Source organism: Leuciscus leuciscus (genome assembly GCF_965113295.1).
Source record: "Leuciscus leuciscus genome assembly, chromosome: 7".
Classification (NCBI taxonomy): domain Eukaryota; kingdom Metazoa; phylum Chordata; class Actinopteri; order Cypriniformes; family Leuciscidae; genus Leuciscus; species Leuciscus leuciscus.
The window spans coordinates 22,711,399-22,732,852 of NC_138731.1; the positions used below are offsets into that span (position 1 = coordinate 22,711,399).

General features: G+C 35.4%; 2 protein-coding genes across 3 annotated transcripts in view; one reads left to right on the plus strand and one right to left on the minus strand.

Moving 5' to 3' along the window:
- The window catches only part of itgav (integrin, alpha V), a 29,704-nt gene extending 11,642 nt beyond the window's left edge, over positions 1-18,062 (plus strand). The window contains exons 15-30 of the mRNA XM_082175669.1: positions 595-702; positions 1,109-1,164; positions 7,508-7,662; positions 8,215-8,352; positions 9,539-9,606; positions 9,710-9,857; positions 10,924-11,016; positions 11,163-11,242; positions 13,331-13,411; positions 13,674-13,779; positions 13,889-14,047; positions 14,498-14,623; positions 15,332-15,445; positions 15,579-15,686; positions 15,766-15,885; positions 16,477-18,062. Coding sequence (XP_082031795.1) covers positions 595-702; positions 1,109-1,164; positions 7,508-7,662; positions 8,215-8,352; positions 9,539-9,606; positions 9,710-9,857; positions 10,924-11,016; positions 11,163-11,242; positions 13,331-13,411; positions 13,674-13,779; positions 13,889-14,047; positions 14,498-14,623; positions 15,332-15,445; positions 15,579-15,686; positions 15,766-15,885; positions 16,477-16,575 — 1,759 coding nt within the window. The 3' untranslated portion in view covers positions 16,576-18,062. The remainder of the gene's footprint in view (positions 1-594; positions 703-1,108; positions 1,165-7,507; positions 7,663-8,214; positions 8,353-9,538; positions 9,607-9,709; positions 9,858-10,923; positions 11,017-11,162; positions 11,243-13,330; positions 13,412-13,673; positions 13,780-13,888; positions 14,048-14,497; positions 14,624-15,331; positions 15,446-15,578; positions 15,687-15,765; positions 15,886-16,476) is intronic.
- Positions 17,866-21,297, minus strand: LOC309503005 (alpha-aspartyl dipeptidase). 2 transcript variants are annotated; one of them, XM_082175697.1, is made up of 9 exons: positions 21,045-21,294; positions 20,815-20,930; positions 20,408-20,496; positions 20,227-20,301; positions 19,687-19,766; positions 19,436-19,609; positions 19,177-19,236; positions 18,552-18,634; positions 17,866-18,450 (listed from the first exon to the last, which is right to left on the minus strand). In XM_082175697.1, the coding sequence occupies exons 2-9, from the start codon at positions 20,907-20,909 to the stop codon at positions 18,387-18,389; spliced, it is 720 nt and encodes a 239-aa protein (XP_082031823.1). In that variant the 5' UTR covers positions 20,910-20,930; positions 21,045-21,294; the 3' UTR covers positions 17,866-18,386. The 2 variants fall into 2 exon arrangements, with proteins under 2 accessions (XP_082031823.1, XP_082031824.1); XM_082175698.1 differs by lacking the exon at positions 17,866-18,450 and having other exon boundaries at positions 18,552-18,681; positions 21,045-21,297.
- Positions 21,298-21,454: the final 157 nt, after the last annotated feature.

Sequence of the window (21,454 nt, forward strand, 5' to 3'; positions counted from 1 at the left end):
CGTACTACACATAATAAGCCATATATACTGTATATGCATATACATAATAAGCCTGTATAAGGCATTATGTACAGTCAGCTGGTCACTGTTGCAAAATAAACTCTGAATAATGATAAACAGTGGTCAAAAGGATAGCGGAGTCATACTCTGATATTTACAATGATAAAACTCCCTTCCCAATCCACCTAGGCCATTAATGCATACTAAGCTCCAAAAATGGGTGATTCAGATGTCACAAACATGAACAAACATAGTAATATTACCACCCACATTTTAATATAAATGCTGCTTTAGTATTTTGAAGCGTAACCCAGCCTCATGAATGGGTTTGTGAATTAGGCAGTAATTTATATGCAGGGTGGATAGCCAATCATAGCAGAGGTCTTTTACATATAGAACTCTTAAAGATACAGCAACAACAATAGTCTGTTTAATTCTCAGGGAGTCATGTAAAGCTAAACTAAAATGATCCTTTAAAACTAAACTGCAATGTTTTCATGATTTGTCTGTGATTGTCTGCCATCTTACACTTACTGGCTAAGGAGCCAGTCTAAAATGGCAGACTGATGATACCTGCTTGTTTTGTGTTGTTAGGGCTCGTCCCGTCATCAGTGTGAACACCACACTGGATATCAGCCCACAGATCCTGAACCCTGAAGACAAAAGCTGCACCCTTCCTGGAACAACCACCACAGTTTCCTGGTGGGTCAAGAATTTTTCATCAAACAATTTCAACCAAACAGCCATCATAGCCATTTAGATGCAAAATGTTTCATGAATGATTTAAACATAATGCCCAAATAAAAGTGCATTAAAATCATCTTCAAATCATATTACATCACCTGCAAAATCATAGTAAAAATATTTTAAATATCCCTAATATATCACTAAACTCAACCTTTTTCCTGTTTTTTTTAAACATATAGTTAAAATGTTTGAGGGTCTGCATGAATATTTTCTTGTTTAGATGCAGCTGTTTAAAGAAATGATTTCTTAAATAGAAATGTATAGTTATTCAAATCTTCAAGTTATATGCCTTGACTATGCATTGAGAATATCATGAAAACAATATGCATTAACACAATTCTACTCTAATTCTTTCCCTTAGCTTCACTGTGAAATACTGTCTGAAGGCAAATGGAAAAGGGGCGGAGTCTTCTCTTCGTAAGTACTTATTTTTTCATATATGCAAATTATTGAAACGCATAATATTCAGGGCAATGGAACCTATTATTGCAAGTAGCATAAGCACATGGCAGCTGTAAACAGAGTCCTGCTGTGTGTTATGAGCATCGCTGCGGGGGGAAACTAGAGCTCGAAGTGTCAGGCATCAGTGTGTTTGGAGCCGGACATACGGTACAGAGCCATTAAAAGCCCAGCGTCCGGTGCTCACAAAGCCTTCACATGGATCTCACAGTCTGGGGTGTAATGGCTACCAGACCTGCAGCCCACTGTTCAGAGACCACAGACCATGATTCCAATTCATTATTTCTCTGTGTGCTTTGAAGTTCTCCTATGCTCTGGTTGAGCTAATGGCTGCCGTTATGCAAGTTTAAGGTGCGGATATGTACGGTGCAAGGCTTGCTATAAATGGATCTGCTGCTTACAGTTGAAAATCACGAACTGTGTGTCAGTTGTTTTGATTAGAGAGTAGGTAAATGCACTACTGTTCAAAAGTTTGAGGTCAGGTTTTTTTTTGTTGTTTTTTTGCAAGGACACATTAAATTGATCAAAAGAGACAGTAAAGACATTTATAATGTTCAAAAAACTTCTAAATATTTATATTTCAACTAAATGCTGTTCTTTTAGATCTTTCTATCCATCAAACAATCCTGGAAAAAATAAGTAACTTTCCACAACAATTTTAAGCAGCACAACTGTTTTCAACATTGATAATTATAAGAAATGGTGTAATGGATGCTGAAAATTCAGCTTTGCCATCACAGGAACTTATTGCATTTTAAAATATATTCAAATATGGTTGTCATGATTCCTCAATTAAATTCTTTTAGATTGCAGTTAGCCCACTTCCAATTAACCGGCAAAATACCGGACGTGACGTATTCCACGAACAAGAATCCATAACCGCATTATTTGGGCTAGTTCACACAGAACGCGTTTTTGCTTTGAAAAATGGTCAGTGGAATAAAAATAAAATAAAAAAGTAAGGTCTCGAGAAAAAAAAAAAAAAAAAAAAAAAAGTTGGCCTTATTTTAACTTGAGCCGTGTCATGCGCGAGATGCTGAAAAAAACACGCAAGATGCGAGCGCAACGGTTATACACGTCAGTAGTGCATGTTTACATAGAAAAACAATGGAAAATTAGCGCTTTGGAATGGAGCCCGTAGACCATTTTCAAAGGCTGCATTATATATTAAATCCATTTAAAAAACATAATATAGCAACGCAACGTGCCTGTGATCAAGTACTTGCGTGTAGCGCATCTCAGCAGCGTCCGGTAACAAACTCCATCTCTGCATATGCTGTGAGTTTGGGTTGCTTATAACATTTTACTAGATTTGTAACGCAAATCATTTATAAGCCTATCCCAACACATAGCCTTTGGCTTGCTCAGTTGGGGATATTTTGGGGATATTTAATTTAATTTTATCAATCAATAAATTCCTCTTGAAACAAACTTTGTTGTATTATTTAAATTTAATACTGTGAAGCTGCTTTGATACAATCTGTATTGTGAAAAGCGCTATACAAATAAACTTGACTTGACTTGAACACAGGCAAATACATCAATATGTTTCCAAATATGCTAATTGTTGTTCATCGTAGTTTCAAGATGAAAGTTTAATCCATCGCTCTGAGTTTTGATGTCCACATGTTCTTGTTCAAGGCATTTGAATGAAATGTTGTTTGGCCAATATTAAACAAGAATTTTATCATGCTGTAAAGTGTAACTACAATCACCAGATTGCAGGCATTTGTTAATACGTAACATACATAAGTAGATTTTTTTATGTTATGTATATTACATGATGTATTTTAACAGTGTTGTTCAATAAAACCATATGGTTACTTACTTTTTTTTATAAAAAAAAAAAAAAAATATTACTTATTATTATTATTATTATTGCGTTATTGTTATTATGTAAGGAATAATTGACGACAGGCCGTTGAATTATTAGAAAAATAATGCACACCCGAGGTGGTAATGCGGTCACGACGCGAAGTAGAGTTTTTCTAATAATTCAACGGCCTGAAGTCAATTATTCCGCTTATACTACAGTTACCACACCTCGAAACATTGTTCAGATTATGTATTTCAAGACGTTTGTAAAGTTTTTATCATTAAAATGCTCTTGTATGTAGGACTAATTTCTTGCGCATCTAATCCCATGCCTCCGTTGCTAATTCCAAAACGTCATTTTAGAGTTAGTAACGGAGGTTTGAGCCGCTGATAGCAGACTAATGCTGGGGACACACGACTAGCTGACACATTCTCTGACTGTTTTCATCGACTGCAGCAGATTTTAAACACCGACTTTGAACACAGACTGAACACGCGTTTGGGCATGATCAGTCATAAGTATCAAATTACATTCATTATGCAGTTATTAATGCAGTTATTAGAGAGAGATAGACAGAAAAGCATGTGCGTCAATATTATTATTTATTTATGAATTCAATTCGTTTTAATTAATTCGTTCATTCTTTAATTTTTTTCATTATTGACAGATGACAGTAGACTATAGCCAAATAAATGAAACACAAAGCCCTTTTAACAAGTAGGCCTATCAATAATTATTTATTTGTTATTTTATCTGCAATAAATATCCATTTATTTAGCCTATATATTCAGTTTAATTTTCTATTGATTATAGATAGGACTATATACTTTATTTATTCAAATTAAACGGCATGTTTCTATTGATTGTGAAGCTAGACATTGAAAATTGCAGATCAAGCGCACGGGGCTAAATGCTTTTTCTTGTTTTGAATTGTATCCTATTTTCCGTTATTACAGTTGACTACGCGAAGTGATATGGAACTGTAATGCGGTCAAAACCTGCCTGGAACTACTTTAGCCGTGCGTTTCCCTGAAAATAATGCACACCTTAGAACGTTCGTCAACCAATCAGATTCAAGCATTCAACGGCCCTATAGTATAAACATATTTTAAGTCTAGGTCTATTTTTATTGACACAAAAAAAGGATCTGATTAATTGTCAAAATAATCGACCGATTACTCGTTTACCGAAATAATCATTGGTGCCAGCCCAAAAACAATTATTTTCATTTTTATTACCACAAAAACGTATCCGATTACTCGATTATTCATTAAAATGATCACCCAATTACTTGATTACCAAAATAATCATTGGTGCCCGCCCAAAAACGTATCCAATTACGTGATTATACGTCAAAATAGTCGACCGATTACTCGAGTACTAAATAATCGTTGGTGCCAGCTCAAAAACATACAATTACTTGATTATTCGTCAAAATAATTGACAGATTACTCGATTACCAAAATAATCATTAGTGAAAGCCCAAAAACAATTATTTTAAGTTGTAATAATATTTCATGTCATAAAGGCAAAGTCACAAAAACCACCTACAGTATGTAAACTCCTGTATTTTAAATGAGTATCAGTGATTTTACATGCTTGTACACAGGATGTGGAATAGCTGTGTTGTGCAATATTGTATAGTAATAGATAGTCACTAGTTCTGTCCTATTTTGATGACCTCACCATGACTAGGCAGGCACAGTTTCTGAATGCTGAATAAGCGTTGTTGACATGCTAGTGTGGGTGATCTGTCTAATGTCATTAAAGGGGTATGGTTCACCCATATGGAAATTGTCATCATTTACTCATCCTCATGATGTTCCAAAACTATATAACTTTATTTATTTTGTGGAACATAAAAGAAGAGATTCTGAGAAATGTCTCAGGGTTTTTCATACAATGCAATCAGTAGGGTCCAATATTGTTTGGTTTCTTTAAAATATCTTCAGAAGAAAGATGTTATTTTTTATTTTTGGATGACTCTCTTCAAAGAAGGATGTTTTGAGTTTTAAAAGTATTTTTTCAAAGCCAAATGCTCGTATGTTGCTTTTAAGTTCAGACATGTTTATGTAAATGTGCTTGTATCTCAAAAGTCCCTAATTAAACTCCATAAGGGTTGATCCAAGAGCCATAACTCCTTGTGTCTTTTGAGCAAGACTGTTAACCCCAGGTTATTTCAGGCAAACCGAACCAGAGTTTAAAACAGCTGAATGCTTTCAGAGATTCAAGGGTATCACTGCGTTTAAAGGTTTCAGGATTGACTGCTTGTGTTCTAAACAAGTTTCATTTGCAGAAAAAAATGTTTTGCTTGTTACCTTTAAATTGCCATTTGTTTTAAAAGAGAAGCTCTGTTATGTGAAGAATGTAAATGAAGCCCTGTTCACACCAAGAACGATAACTATAAAGATAACTATAACTAAGTATATTAGCGTCAACACAAGCGGACGATAACATTGTTTATTATGAGCGCGCTGCAGTTCTGTTGTCTGGTACTTTATATACTTGAGCTCTGTAAAGCTGGAAGGATTCTGATTGGCTGTCATTTTATTGTTCATCAGCTGGAAAAATCATTCTGAAAGTAATTACAACGAAATTGTTACTTAAGCCCTATTCGCACAGGATAAGTATTACCTGGTGACCTCTAGTAATTTGTAATAATCGCGGAGATTGTCTGTGATCTTAATCCCGTGCGAATCGGCCATGTCTGTAATTTGTAAAGTAAAAATTCCCCCGCAAATGACCTACCATATTTCGCCGAACACCGAGGTCCTGTGATAATATTAGTCCCGTGCGAATCGGCATCTCTGTGATTTGTCGGGTCGTTTATAATTTTGTCTATGTTTTTTTTTTCTGTGCGCTTTTTTTATCCATCTTTCGCGAAGAATGGAGATTGCGTTGGAGTGTTTTGATAGTATTTGGGTGCGGGGTCATGGCTAGCCTACACTAGGGCTGAACGATATTGGAAAAAAAAAAACATTGCAATATTTAGAACATATTTCTGTAAGAATTTGGTGAACGTTCTACGCAATACAACGTGGCGGCGCCCTTAATAGATATTTGTTTGTTCATTAGGCTATAATTCGAAATAATAAGTAAAAAAAAATCTCTCTCTCTCTCTCTCTCTCTCTCTCTGGTGCTGATGCAGTGACGCGTTCATGTAAACGGCACCTAAAAGCTGTTACTAAGAACCAGCAAAAGTAATGATTCTGAATATGTAAACTATTGCAATGAAACATTTTAATTGTTTATTAATAACAAGTGTTTTCTGTGTCGGCTGCAAAGATGACGATAGGCTACTGACTCACGATCTTCGCAGTATCCTAGTGAACGCGCTGGAGAGAAATGCACATTTAATTTAATTTTGTTTTGAATGGTTTTGTTTAAAAGTAGAGATTTCTGTAGATAATATATATATATATATATATATATATATATATATTATCTACAGAAATCTCTACTTTTAAACAAAACCATTCAAAATAAAATTAAATGTGCATTTCTCTCCAGCGCGTTCACTAGGATACTGCGAAGATCGTGAGTTTTTTTTTTTTACGTGTGTGAGGAGAGTATAGGCTACCTTATACGCTGAGTTTCGGTTCATGGATGATAGCGCTGTTCAGTTGAGGCGCTGGCGCCCTCCGTGTCTTGAATATCTATATTTACTTCTTACTTATTAAATCCAGGAAATTGGATAATAAAACACTGATTAAAATTAAGATACAATTAATACAAAACGAAATTCGTTTTAAAGAAAGGCTTTGTGCTTTCTGTTTTAGGTATCTGTGAAAGTTTTAAAGCAGTCTTTTAGTGCTGCATTCAGAGCGGTCGCGTCCGTTATGAAGAACGGTCACGTTTTCCTCATAAATGCAAACACGAAAAATAAAAGACAAAATACTTTTTAAAAAAGACAACCATCCACAACTTTATAACACTGCAGTTAAAGTACCTCTTTTTGTAGCCGAAATAGTCCCAAATAAGCGGATCGTAGCTATAGGATTGCCAGTGAATGTTGGCTGTGAGCGGTGAGCAGCGGCATATTGTTCCATGTTCCTTACAGACATGTATAGCAGCATGCGGTAAGGAACATTCTTCTGTTTATGTTATATCATACAGCTAGACCTATAATAACGACAAGATATTTCCAAGCAATAGCCATGGTTGACATCATATCCGGGAGATATGTCAGTAATTTCGAGTAAAATCACAGGCTTCGTTTATCCCGTGCGAATGCGCCACACGAAATTCAGATGTGGGTGGGTAATTTCTAAATCACACGAGGTCCCCAGATAATACTAATCCAGTGCGAATAGGGCTTTTGTCGTTATCGTAATAGTTATCATCCTAGGTGTGATTGAGCCTTAACTCCTGCATTCCTTCTGATTTTATTGCTTTTTTTTTATTAGTATTTGTGTTTCTCTAACTCCCATTTGGATTGAAATGAAAAAGGGTACTGACGGTCCTGGAAAACCCTTTCATTCACAGTTTTCCAAGTGGATCTGACCCTGGACCGCCTCAAACACAAGGGAGCCACCAAACGGGTGCTGTTCCTCCACAACAAGATGTCTCAATATTCAAAGAACATGACCGTCTCCAACAACCAGGGGCCGGCCTGTGAGGAACTTCAGGCTTATTTAATAGTGAGTGAATCATTCACATTTATGCATTTGACATGTTTTATCCGAAGCATCTTTTAGTGCAGGTGAGGTATACTGTATATTTTATAGGAAATCAAACCCATGGTGTTCCTAACGTCATGTTCAACCAGTTGAGATACAGGAACACAGAGATTTCCTGTGTGACTCTTTCCTCACTTTAGCTGGTACTGGGCTGTGAAAAGTTTAGTGTAGTTTTGCTTTTCTTGGCCAGCTGAAGAAGTGCTGAGGCCTTTATGTCATCAAATATGTGTTTGCGCTGCATTTAAAGCTGTGGTGGCAGATAGCCCAGATGTTTGGCACTGGAATATGCCGTTATTTTGTTTTCAAAAAGGAACAATGTGTTACAGAGCTAAAGAAGGATTTGACCTGGAAAGCCAAAGCTCTCTTTTCTGGACATAAAAGAGCATGTTGTAGAGCTTGTAAGCTGGACTGAAATTCCCCAGCCTTGAGCTCATTGATATAGAGGCCCCATTTCTCTCTCTCTCTCTCTCTCTCTCTCTCTCTCTCTCTCTCTCTCTCTCTCTCTATTAACAGGATGACTCAGAATTCAGGGATAAGATCACACCCATCTCTGTTTTTATGGAGTACAACTTGGATTACAAAACAGCAGCAGATAAGACCGGCCTGTTGCCTATCCTTGACCAATCAACACCTACAAATATCACCAAGCAGGTACAACAGTTTCCCATACTAGACCTCTGGTTACAGGGGCACTGCATATACACTATCTTTCAAAGGTTTATGGTCAGTAAGATTTTTTTTTTTTTGGGGGGGGTTTTGAAAGAACTCTCTTATGCTCACCAAGGCTGTATTTATTTGATCAAAAATACTAGAATTACAGTAATACTGAAAAATATTATTGCAATTTAAAATAACGGCTTTTTATTTAAATATATTATCCCTGTGATGGCTAAGCTGAATTTTCAGCATCATTACTCCAGTCTTCAGTGTTACATGATCATTCAGAAATCATTGTTATTGTGTGCTAATTTGGTGCTCAAGAAACATTTCTAATTATTATTATCAATGTTGAAAATCGTTAATATTTTTGTGGAAACTAGATTTTCTTTTGAAACCGTGTCTGTTTGAAATAGAAATCTTATTGTAACATTATAAATTATTTTATATCTTTAAATCTATTACTTTTGATCAATGTAATGCATCCTTGCTGAATAAAAGTATTAATTCCTTTTCTTTTTTAATCTTACTGACTTTTTTGAATGGTGTTTGCTCAGTGGGTGGGGTAGTGGGGGAGATGCATGTTTCATATACTCCAGAACGATCTCAGTGTCTGTTGGAAAGGATGACAGTAGAAAAGATGAGTGAGGCTCATATACTGTATATGGCTGCCATGATTGAATTAATGATTAGTGTCTTTCAGGCTTTTAACAACGTTTTTATTTCTTTTATACTAGCAGTATTCCCACAGGCATGGGCAAACAGGGAGTTTTAAAATGGTGTTTTATAGGTTTGGGAAAAATCATGAAAATCTTTTCTTTTTTCTTTTTTTTTATGCATTGAATCACTTCTTTTCAAGGAATTGATAGAAGCATTTTGCAAATTGATCTAAATGACCCAAGTCCAAAGAACTCTAGTGAATTGATTTACGTAATTTTTTTCTTTCTTTTTTTAATCCATTTATCATTAACGACTGGAAAACCATGGAATTCATTGGGTGAAAAGTGTGGGAACCATGAACTAGACTATATATTGTGCAGCAGCCACTCAAAAGATTAAATCTGCCTCTAACCAAAGACTTGCATGCTGACTCCTCAAACAATCACCATTAAATCACCATTAGCGTTGGATAAAAATAGAAACTGTCTTTAATATTCCATAATCCCTTGTGATTTTCCAGGCCCACATACTCCTGGATTGTGGCGAAGACAATATTTGCAAGCCAGACTTAAAACTCTCTGTTGTGAGGTGAGTCATTGGTTCATCTGAGCCTTAAATTCCACTGTGTTGTCTGGCGGCGTAGAGCTGGAGATTAACTCTGTGTGCGTCTGATTGTTGTTTTGTGCTCCAGTGACCAGAAAGAGATCTACATAGGTGACGATAACCCCCTGACCCTAGACGTCATAGCAGAGAATGGAGGAGAGGGGGCTTATGAGGCCGACCTTATCGTCACCCTACCATCTCAGGCAGATTTCATTGGGGTCGTGCGTAACGTTGAGGTGAGCAGAGTCCGATCACTTAACTCTTTCCCTGCCATTGACGGAATTTTCCGGCTTTCTGTGTTTTCACTGTTATACGGTAGGGGGCGCCATTACGCATCTTCTGAAATAGTAGAGAATCTCCTGGTCAAGACACAGACAAAAAGGAGCAGAAACAAGCGATTAAAAGCATTGCTTATGCATGTTGTAGTCATTGAAAAAATTAATCTTTGTTTGATTGAAACCAGAGGCTCTGTTCTTTCTTTTGATGTATTGCATGTTTAGATATTCATACAACTAAATATTCTGGGGGCCATGACATTTTTGTGAAAATTATCAAAAATGCTGATGGGGAAAGAGTTAAAGGAAGATCTATGAGTGCTTTAACCAAAATACAGAAAGATTTTCCCCATTAAGACCATTTAGTGTAATTTTAACTTCAGGATTATTGATGAATTATTTGATGTGGCAAGCATGTTGATGAAGCATCCTTTTTTTATTTTTTTTTAACCAAAAGCATTTCTTTGAATGTTAATGCAGAAAATTGTTTGGGGTCAGTAAGATTAATAATTTTATTCAGTAAGGGTGCATTAAATTGATCAAAAGTGACAGTAAAGATATTTATAATGTTATAAAAGTTATTTCAAATAAATGGTATTCGAGCTTTCTATTCATAAAACAATCCTGGAAAAAAAAGGGCATCACAGTTTCCACAAAAACATTTCCACAAATGTTTTCAACATTGATCATCATAAAAGTTTCTCCAAAATCAGTATAATTAGAATGATTTCTGAAGGACCATGTGACACTGAAGACTGGAGTAATGATGCTGAAAATACAGCTTTGCATCACAAAAATAAATAACATTTTAAAATATATTAAAATAGAAAACAGTTATTTCAATAAATGTAATATTTCTACAATAGAGTTTTCTTTTGGTTTTTTTTACATTTAAAAAATCTTGCCGCCCCCAAACTTTTGAATGTGTGTGTGTGTGTGTGTATATATATATATATATATATATATATATATATATAGTGAAGTCGTTTAAGATTTTAGGTTTTCATCTGTTATTTATGTATCTCAGACATTGTCTAGACTGTCCTGTGCATTCAAGAAAGAGAATCAGACCAGAGTGGTGGTGTGTGATCTTGGGAACCCAATGAAAGGAGGAACTAAGGTGACCAACAGACTTTCCGAGCTAAATTATCTGCATATTTTTCTGTACCAAACGTTATTTATTGTATTTATATTGTTGCATGCTGTAACACATACATTAGCTGTTTTATTTCATTTGAAGTTTTTCTGTAAAATTGTGTTGTTTAGATAACAGCAGGCTTGCGCTTCAGCGTGCACCAGCTCTCCGAACAGGACACAGAAGTCAAGTTTGACTTGCAGATAAAGAGGTATTTTAATTAATGCTTGCTATTACAATAGTACAGTTGATTGAGAATCTTTGCTTTGTGCAATACCAATTAAAAGTCGTGTGTAACCCAACAAGGGCCATTAGACACAAATGTAAAGCAAAGGTTTTCTAAACATACAAGTATTTCCACTTCCTGTCTTTTTTATTTAAATCAATAAAACTTCAAGCAGTTCCCTTTTCTAATCCTACAGTTCCCTGCTGACTGCCAGTGACTTTTAACATGTTAATTACAGGAAACAGCTGTCTTTGTCTCTCTTTGAGAACATCCTGCTTTGCTTCCTGTCTCTCAGGCTGAGTCCCAATTCGCCTACTTATACTACGACCTAAAAGTATGTACTTTTTTTGTGATGAAAAAGTACATACTTTTGAGTGTGTAGCAAAAGAGTATGCACGTTCTGGGACATACTTCGATGACGTCATGCAACGTAAACGAGAACGTGGTTGCCTAGTTACGCACACCGCGACTGTTAACAAAACATTTAACATTTCATTCATTCTTATATATCCAATATAATTTTATTTACTATTCCCATCTTTTTTTCCACAATACATTTGCAATGTGTTTACCAAATTGAGGAGTGAAGCAGGGCGTCGTTGTAGATCAACCAAACGCAGGTCGTTTGTGAGGCGGCTGGTTCTGACGTTCATGTGCAAATGTGTGTAACGAAAGCTACTTATTTTCTGAGTTAAAATATTTAAAGTTTATAGTGTAACTATTGTTTAACGTATTTTATACTTATGTATAATACTTAAAAATACCCCGATGAAAATGAACCATGCTTTTACTATAGTAAAAGTGTAGTAACCCTGTTTCTTTGGTTGGACTGATAAAGTTAACATTTGTACAGCCACAGTATTACTACAAATAAGTCAGACAGAAACATCAAAAGAAATACATAAAAAAGACACTTGCATGACACTGTACTAGAGCCTTTTTATTTATTGTTTTGTAGCCTGCAATGAGGCGCTCAGTATCTTCATCGGACCCTACAAGATAAACACAGTACTTTTTTGGCACAACATAAACCCATTAATATTACGAGACGACAAAATATAACTTTAATTAGGGTTAAACATTTGAATTCTTACACTTAAAAACTGAGGGCGCATCTCCGTTGCTGCATCCGACTGCCATGTTTACATCACCATCATCACCGCAAAGCTCCTCCCTCCCGCACGCAATGGGTTGTGGGCAATATTAGCCGTTAGAGTGTGCATTGATCTGCACTTCGAATTCTAACCGGAAATAGTAGACCATCCGGGTATCTTTGGAATACTCATTTCAACATACTACGATTTGGGACGTACTAATTCTAGTTTCGCATACTATTTAGGACGGATAGTATGCGAATTGGGACTCAGCATCACTCTTTCTTCACACCCTCACATCCATCCGAACCTTCATGAGATATACTGCATATTTATAACTTAAAGGGATAGTTCACTTTGAAATAAAATGTTGGTATGTTTTAGCTTACCTCAAGGGCATCCAAGATGTAGGTGTCTTTTTTTCCGCAGAAGTTTCAATTTTGATATTTTTAGGTCAAACCGTTCTTGTCTGTCAGTCATATAATGCAGGTCGATGGTCACTGTCTCAAAGAGCATGCACAGAGTCCAAATTAAACAATTCCCCATCGTAAGTACACATTGATGGCCCAAGACACGAAACGAGCGGTTTGTGTGAGAAAACGAACAGTATTTATATCGTTTTTACCTCTTGAACACAGCTGCGTCCAAATGATCTGAGAGCGCGGGCGGGTATAGATATATACACTAGATGTCGCATTGGCTACGGTTTCACAGTAGCCAATGCGACATCTAGTGTATATATCTATACCCGCCCGCGGGTATATGTAAGATGTAAGACACCTACATCTTGGATGCCCTTGAGGTAAGCTAAAACATACCAAAATTTTATTTCAAAGTGAACTATCCCTTTAAAGACAAGCCCATGGTATTATTTCATAGATGTTTGTCTCTTGAATGAATGCAATGTTTGTAAGTATTTGAAACAACAGCACCACCTTCTGCTCGATTGTGAAAGTAATTTATTCGCCTTTGTTTTCAGCTCAAATCAGTTCAACAAAACCAGCAATCTGGTCTCTGTTGTCACAAAGCTCGCGGTGTTGGCCAGAGTGGAATTAAGAGGGTAATGATGCTTTATATCTTAACTCTGTTACATTTATGTGGCACATATTATGTGAACTTTTTTAACTTTTTTAATATATATCAATTTTAAAATCAACACAAAATGCCATTCAGCACACATTTACTTTGCAGTTGCATTAAGTTATTACATTTAGATCAAAGTTTAAAAAGGCGAACTTGTTATTTAGAATGACGTGGTATATGGAAAAAAACTGACTTAATAGACTTTCTCATTGTGTATTTATCGACTCTATCTTGTGTAGGGTGTCTGCACCAGAGCAGGTGTTTTTACCCATTGCTAACTGGCAGCCAAAAGACAGTCCTGTTCTGGAGGATGACATTGGACCTCTTGTACAGCACATCTATGAGGTAAAAAAATGCTGTGACTATCATTGGTCAAAGACATACATCTTTTAAGCTTCTGCAGTGTATAGTTTACGATTTTGTTCCCATCTTCTCTAATCACTGATCGTCCCAGCTAAGGAACAGAGGACCCAGTACATTCAGTAAGGCCATTTTGGATGTGCATTGGCCCTACAGATACAAAAACGGCTCTCTGCTCTACATCACCAAGTTTGAAGTGGACGGAAACATGAATTGCAGCTCAAACAGGGAACTCAACCCTCTTAATGTCACTGTACGTATCCAACAATCGATTCATGAAAGTCATTTTTTATATGTAATACTGTGGTTAATTAACAGGATCTAAAATTTAAAAGGGATAGTTCACCCAAAAATGAAAATTCTGTAATGTACTCATCCAAGTTTCTCTGCTGAACACAAAAGAAGAATGTCAGTAACCAAACAGTTGATTTACTTTAGAATACTATGGAAGTCAATGGGCCCCATCAACTGTTTGGGTCACCGACAATCTTCAGAATATTTGTCTTTTTTGTTCAGCAGAAGAAAGAAATTCATACAGGTTTGGAACAACTTGAGGGTGAGTAATTTTTGAGTGAACCATCCATTTAATTACACAGTATTTCAATTGTGAGCAGAGACAAAACTTTGCTTGTTCACAATTGGATTGTACTTAGGATCTTGAATAATATTCTAGAGAAAAAATTATGCTTTTGCTTTTACTTAGAATCCCAGATTAACTGACAAAAATGAGACCTCTGCCAGTGGAGACAGGGCAGAGGGGGGGAACAGACACAACGTCCACCGCAGAGACCTGGAGGACAAAAAAGAGGAAGAAGACCTGGAGATTCTGGTATTGTCACACCGTTAACAGTTGCCACTCTCTGTGAAGTGTTTGCAGAAGTTTTACACTGCATTACTATATCATACTATTGTGCGGTCAGTAATTTTTTTTTCTCAGCAAGGATGCGTTTAAATGACTGTAAAGGCATTAATAATGTTACAAAGTATTTTTATTTCAAATAAATACTGTTCTTTTGAACTTTCTATTCATCAAAGTATCCTTAAAGGATTATCACAATATCCACAAAAATATTAAGCAGCAGCACAACTGTTTTCAACATTGATAATAATAAGAAATGTTTCTTGATCAGCAAATCATCATATATAATGATTTCTGAAGGATCATGTGACTCGGAAGACTGGAGTAATGTTGATGAAATTTCATCCTCTTGCCATCACAGGAATGAATTACATTTTAAAATATATTCAAAGAAAAATATTTTTTTAGATTTAAAATTTTAATAATATTTCACAATATTTTTTTTTAAATCTTACCGACCCCAAACTTTTGAATGGTAGTGTTTTAAATGTAATTATTTGTTATAAATTATCGTTCAACTATTTTCATGGTTGTTATACTATCAAACCAATTTTATTTATGGGAACCATTTCACCCCACTATACATGTGTCCCACTGGCACTGTCAGACATGCCATTGAACTCTCCATCTCATCATTATGCATGGATTCAAGTCCAATTGTATGTGTGTAACCAACAGGATTGTGGGAAAGCAGAGTGTCAGGAGATTAAGTGTTGGGTTGGCCGCCTGGAGAAAGGCCAGAGTGCTATTCTATTTATTTACTCCAGACTCACCGTGAGCACGTTTCTCAAGGTAAAAATATGTAATTTGACAAAAAAAATCCTATTCCTTCCCCCACTGCAAGTCTTTAAGATCTAAAACATCCTGTTTTCACTGCACAAATGCTAATACATTAAAACACAGTGGTGGTTTTCTTTCCTTTCAGGCTGAAAGTCAAAACAAATCGTACAACGTTCGATCTACAGCCTCCTTCAGTGTCATAGAGATGCCATATAAAAATATAAATTCTGAGTTACCAACCAGCACAACATCGGTAAGTTCCTATCACGTTTGTGCACTGAATGTATGGTGTTTGTTACTGACTGCACTGACCCTGTGTCTCTGTCCTGCAGGCTTCTCTGAAGGTGATCTGGAATTCAGAGAACTCTCCGCCTGTCCCAGGATGGGTGGTGGCTCTGGCTGTCCTGGCTGGACTGCTGCTACTGGCTCTGCTCATCTTTGTCATGTATAAGGTAAACAACTGTAAACTTTAGTTAACAGGGCTTAGATTACGCCTGTAGGCCTTACTTAAATCAGGACATTCAAGCAGCTTTTATAAATAAGAAAAAACATTACTGGTGTGCATCTTGAGACAAAACAATGACACTGATATATTTTTAAGTAATATCAGTGCAAGCTGCTTTCATTTAAAACAGCTCAAACATGCATTTTAGTGCAGAAGTAGACATTCATATATATATAATTTTTAATAAAAATAATACATTTATTCAGCTAGTGAGTGATAGGTCACAGAATTGCAAGTAGCCTAAGTTAAGCTCTCATTTACTATGGGCTAAATAACTTAATATTTCTAAAATAAGTTAATATATATTTATTATATTATCCATCCATCCATCTATATAACATTGTTTTAATAGGAATTGCAAGTAACAAGTAGCCTATTACAAAAAAAATTATAGATAGATAGATAGATAGATAGATAGATAGATAGATAGATAGATAGATAGATAGATAGATAGATAGATAGATAGATAGATAGATAGATAGATAGATAGATAGATAGTTTGAATTAGATACCTGATCTTGATTTCTCTCCCCCTCAGCTGGGCTTCTTTAAACGCGTGCGTCCGCCACAGGACGATAGTATCGAGAAAGAGCAGCTTCAGCCACAGGAGAACGGAGACAGAAACACAGAAGCCTGAGATCTTTACCTTCATCGGTCTCTCACAGTGCCACATCCACAGGAGTGTGCCTGATTCACAGCAACACATCCTTCACAACTCTCTCATCTTTACCAGCAGCATCAGAGTGTTCATCCAGACAGCCCAGATCAGTGAGGTGACTGTTGTCATTTGAATGGTACTCAACCATGATGTTCTGGTAACAAGACTAAAGCCCCGTGGCCAATCCTTCTCCCCTGTGCTCCTATCCTTCTTTAACTGCACTGAGTCTTAAACCAGGTTTGATTTTCAGTTGGGTATAGAGATCAACCATTTAAATCGTAACACATTTCAAATGGTTTACAAGTAACAATAATAAAGATGATGAACCTTAAATAATACAAAATGTGATCATGATTTTTACATTGTTTATTTTGAGGAAAGACATGACGTAGTTTGGTACATCATTAGATTGCTTCTGTTGGAGAAACTTTCATGTTACTTTATTTAGTGGTGATCAGTTTCTGCTGTTTGGAGGCTTTTCTGCAGGACTTTTAGGTCTTATCTGGGTTTTTTTTGTTTTTTTTTTGCTGTTGGGATTTGGACTCTGGTTTCTTATTTGGGTGTAAGGTGTATTATTTTGAGAAAATAATATTATTATGATTGTCTACTGTAAACACATAATTTTAGAGCACGGTTATGTTTCTGCATTTGGTCGAATTTGTATTATAAAAAGAGAAAATAATCAAAGTCTTTGCACAATAGAGCAATAAACGGTAGCATTTTTGTATTTTGAAAACTACCACTTATGAACAGAGCACCTTTATAATGTATTAATTTACCTTTAGTTTTAAGATGCAGGAATATTTTTATAGATTAAACACTAGTCTGTTTTTTAAAGGTACATGTTGATTAGAATAGGAAAAAATGCATTTAGTGTGAGGAGGAGGGGGAGGGGGAGGGGGGACTTAATTGTTCAATTTGGAAAAATGAGACTGGAATCCTTAGGAGCAATATTGGCCTTTTGGGAAAAATATTGATATATTAAAAACAGTTATTTGACTGATGTTAATTTGATTTTGTGGTTTAAAGGTTGCGGTTCATAGTTTTGGTCTGAAAAACACAACCCATAACACTGAAAACACCCCATGGATTTCTTATGTTGCTGTATTATAGTAATGCTGCTGCCCATATGAATTTGCCCATATGAATTTACCCATATTGGGTTGCCATAAGTATGTTGTCTAAATGAAAAATTTGTGTACTTCAATCAAAATTATGCATTTTAAAATGATCCAGAGTATATTCTCTTTTGTTTTGTAAAGTTTGTAAAAAAATTAAAAAAATAATAATAGGACATAATCATCATGGCAACAAACATAAGTATTTTTGAGACTCCACCATGTTTAAAAAACAGATTACTGACTCTTGACTTTATTTTTACTTTCCTTTTTCTTTTTCCCCTTGATTTTGGTCAGCAATATGTTGTTAATGCTTCTGTAATTCAAATAAACACATATACTGATGTAGATGGATTTTTTGTTTTTGCCTTATTTATGAATATACCAGGTGTCCATACTTTGTCCTTGACTTGAATGTAGTACCTATTTTTTAGTGTCTAAAGTTCATGTTATCGCAAAAGGATTTCTGTAACTGGTAACACTTATCTGGTTAATGAATAACCAATTGCAGATTTTAAATTCAAGAATAATCATCTTTAGAATCTACAGTGCTTCTATAGCTTTTGTACCTCAAAGCAAAATAAACAGCTGTAAATAAGTTGAAAGATGAAGAAACATTTTTTAACAGTATTTATTGTAAAATGTTTGCATTGTGCATGATGTCGCAACTCATTATACATCTGTCAGCAAGAAGCTGAGATCACTTCCCGGCTCATACTCTGTGGTTTTCTTCCCTCTGAGAAAGAAAAACAATCATTTCACTTGCTGTGCCTATTTGGCATTATTATTTTTTTCTGTTATATGTTCCATTTGCATGAACAGGAGTCTCTACATTACCTGTGGAATAGCCGTGCGTTTGTGCTTCCAAGTAAGGTGGCTTTGTTTCCTTCCACTAAAAGCATTGAGCCTTCCCGAAGACCCTGCCATCAACAGCATAGGTGTGTGTTAGTGCTCAACTGATGCTAGACTAATAAAAAAATTATGACAATAACAACAGTAAGATTTGATATATATGAATGAATGAAATTCATATTTGTATTATTTTATTAAATTGATCAAAAGTGAAAGATTTCTAATTTAAAAAAGGGTGTTTTGAACTTTCTATTCATTGCAGAATCCAAAAAAAAAAAAAAAAGTATTACGGGTTCCACAAAAATATCAACAGCAAAACTGTTTTGAACATTGATAATAATAAATGTCTCTTGACCAGCAAATCTGCATTATAGAATGATTTCTGAAGGATCATGTGACACTGAAGACTGGAGTAATAAATGCTGAAAATTCAGCTTTGCATTACAGGTATAATTTACATTTTAAAATATATTGACATAGAAAACAGTTTTATTTTATTTTAAATATTTCATAATATTAAATTAATGTAGCCTTGGTGAGCACTATATATATATAGAACTGATCCCAAACTTTTCAACAGTAATGAGTAATGCATGTTAACTTGACATACCAGCACACATGGTGTGTCCGACTCCTCATGGTACTGGGTGATTCTCTGTTCACGTGTTTCCTGTAAAATGCACAATCAAATCTACGCTCATGAAGCCTAAAAGATCTACCTTAAATTTTTTTTTTTTTTTATAGATTTAACGTTTTATCTCATGGCATCAATTTCCTCACAATACAGCAATGCATATTTTGGGGATTTCTATAAGAGAGAGAAAAAAAAAGATAATTGCTTATCAAGTCTCTACAGCACCAGTACGTACACCCATGTGTCTGCTGTTGGGATCAGGATCCAGAAAGTGAGGGTTAATGTTGAAGGGCACTAAACCAATGGCAGCAAAAGTGGGTGGATAGACGATGGGCATGTCATTGGTGGTGTTGATGCTGATGGTGGAGACGTTGGTGCCTGCACTTGATCCCATGTAAGGTATTCCATCCTATGAGATCAAATCCACACCTGTTACAGGATATTGCAGTATATTTCAGATTTTGGTTAAACAAGACACTAATTCACCTGTAAAACTCTCTTCCTAATCTCAGTGACCACATTGTTGTCATAGAGAGCTTTCAGCAAGCGGAACGTGTTGCCGCCACCTAATGGACACAAAAATAGACATCAGATTGAGAGCCTGTCTTTCTGAATAAATTATAAGTAAAGAATGGCGAAGCATTCACAGAAATGAGTACAAACAGTATAGTAGAGACCACTTTGAAAATCTGCAAATTTAAAGCTTTAGGATTTTGATAAATGTATACAAACAAATGTTGATTTCTGGGTGACTGATTAAATGTAAGCAAATCTGTGACACTGTTCATGTGAAGTCCTTTAAAGCATAAATAGGGGGACAAACCAAATAAAAAAATTCTAGTAAAAAAATTTTTTTTTTTTTTTTAGGTTTTTTAGGTTTTTTTTATATATATATATTTTTTAATATATATAAATTTGTATATATACACTGTGAATTTTATATATATACACTGTGCATTAAATATACTGATTATATATATATATATATATATATATATATATATATATATAAATGAATATTCATACCAATGAATATTCCTTCAGCTTTCTTAACAGCATCCACAGGGTCTGGTGTCTCATGGACACTGTCCAGCTCATAGCCTGGAGACAGAGAAAAGAAGAGTACAGCCGAGATGAAGGGCAATGTGGCAGTGACTGTCTTGTGAGATCAACATACATGTGTGTTCAAATCAATAAAGACTCAAACCCAATGTCTTGAACTTGTCTCTGGCAGTCTTGGCATAGCCATCTCGATCATGCAGTGCATATGGGACAAACAGGATCCTCTTTACTCCTCTGTTAAACAAAGAAGTTATTCATTTTTATAAATGGGTTCAATGTAGGTCAGATTCATTTGATTCCAAAAACACAAACTGCCCTATTTTGCTCAATACAAACACATTTAAAAATGCCATAACTGGTGTTTATGTTCAAAGAATGGACTTGTACTTTACATTTATCCAGTAACAAGCCTGCATACAGATATAAAAACAGGAAACGATATCAGAATATTAATATAAAGGACTTTATGACTGTATTGCAACAATATTCTTAGGACTGTAGCATTTCAAAGTTTTTATTCCAACATTCCTGGTTAAGCTGCAGGCAACTTACTTTCCAAAAAAGTCTTGGATCTGCTGCTCACAGTGTTGAAGATATCCTCCTCCATGAAGTGTGGAGTTAGATACGAGTAGAAGTCTTCTCTTCATGTTCTTCCTCAACTGTGCTGCCTAAGAAATGTAGAAGTTGATCAGACGACAGACAGCTCAGCATATGACCAGCGCCTTTTTCTGCTTACACCACATATTCTCAGATCAGTGTGGTCGTAATCTTCAATACATTACCTTTGGACAGACAGTATATCACTCTGATTATTCCACAGATGATAAACATTCACAGGAACAAGCCATGATAAGAAACGTCTCTGGAATCATGTGATATTAAAGCAAAACATGACTTTCATGAAACAGTAGAGGCAGATCAGAAACTAAATAAATTGTACTTATCACAATTACGAATCCTTTAAAACACATTAAACCTATGTTTTTGTGTTTAACCTTTTTATTTGTATTTATTTTTTTGTGGTTACTCGCAGGCATTCTTTTCAAAATAAAAGCCCTAATGCTGCCCTCGGACAACTAAGAGCGCACCAATGAACACGATTTTTATTAGAATATTGATTTATTATATATCTATATATTAATCATCACCAAAATTATGGCATAAATTAATTCATTAAGATAACTTTATTGAT

Coding starts and splice junctions, on each gene's coding strand:
- LOC309503005 (XM_082175697.1), bottom strand. CDS start 20,909: ATGAAGAGAAGACTTCTACTCGTATCTAACTCCACACTTCATGGAGGA. Junction 20,497..20,814: donor ATCCAAGACTTTTTTGGAAA/GTAAGTTGCCTG, acceptor TTTGTTTAACAG/AGGAGTAAAGAGGATCCTGT. Junction 20,302..20,407: donor AGACAAGTTCAAGACATTGG/GTTTGAGTCTTT, acceptor CTCTGTCTCCAG/GCTATGAGCTGGACAGTGTC.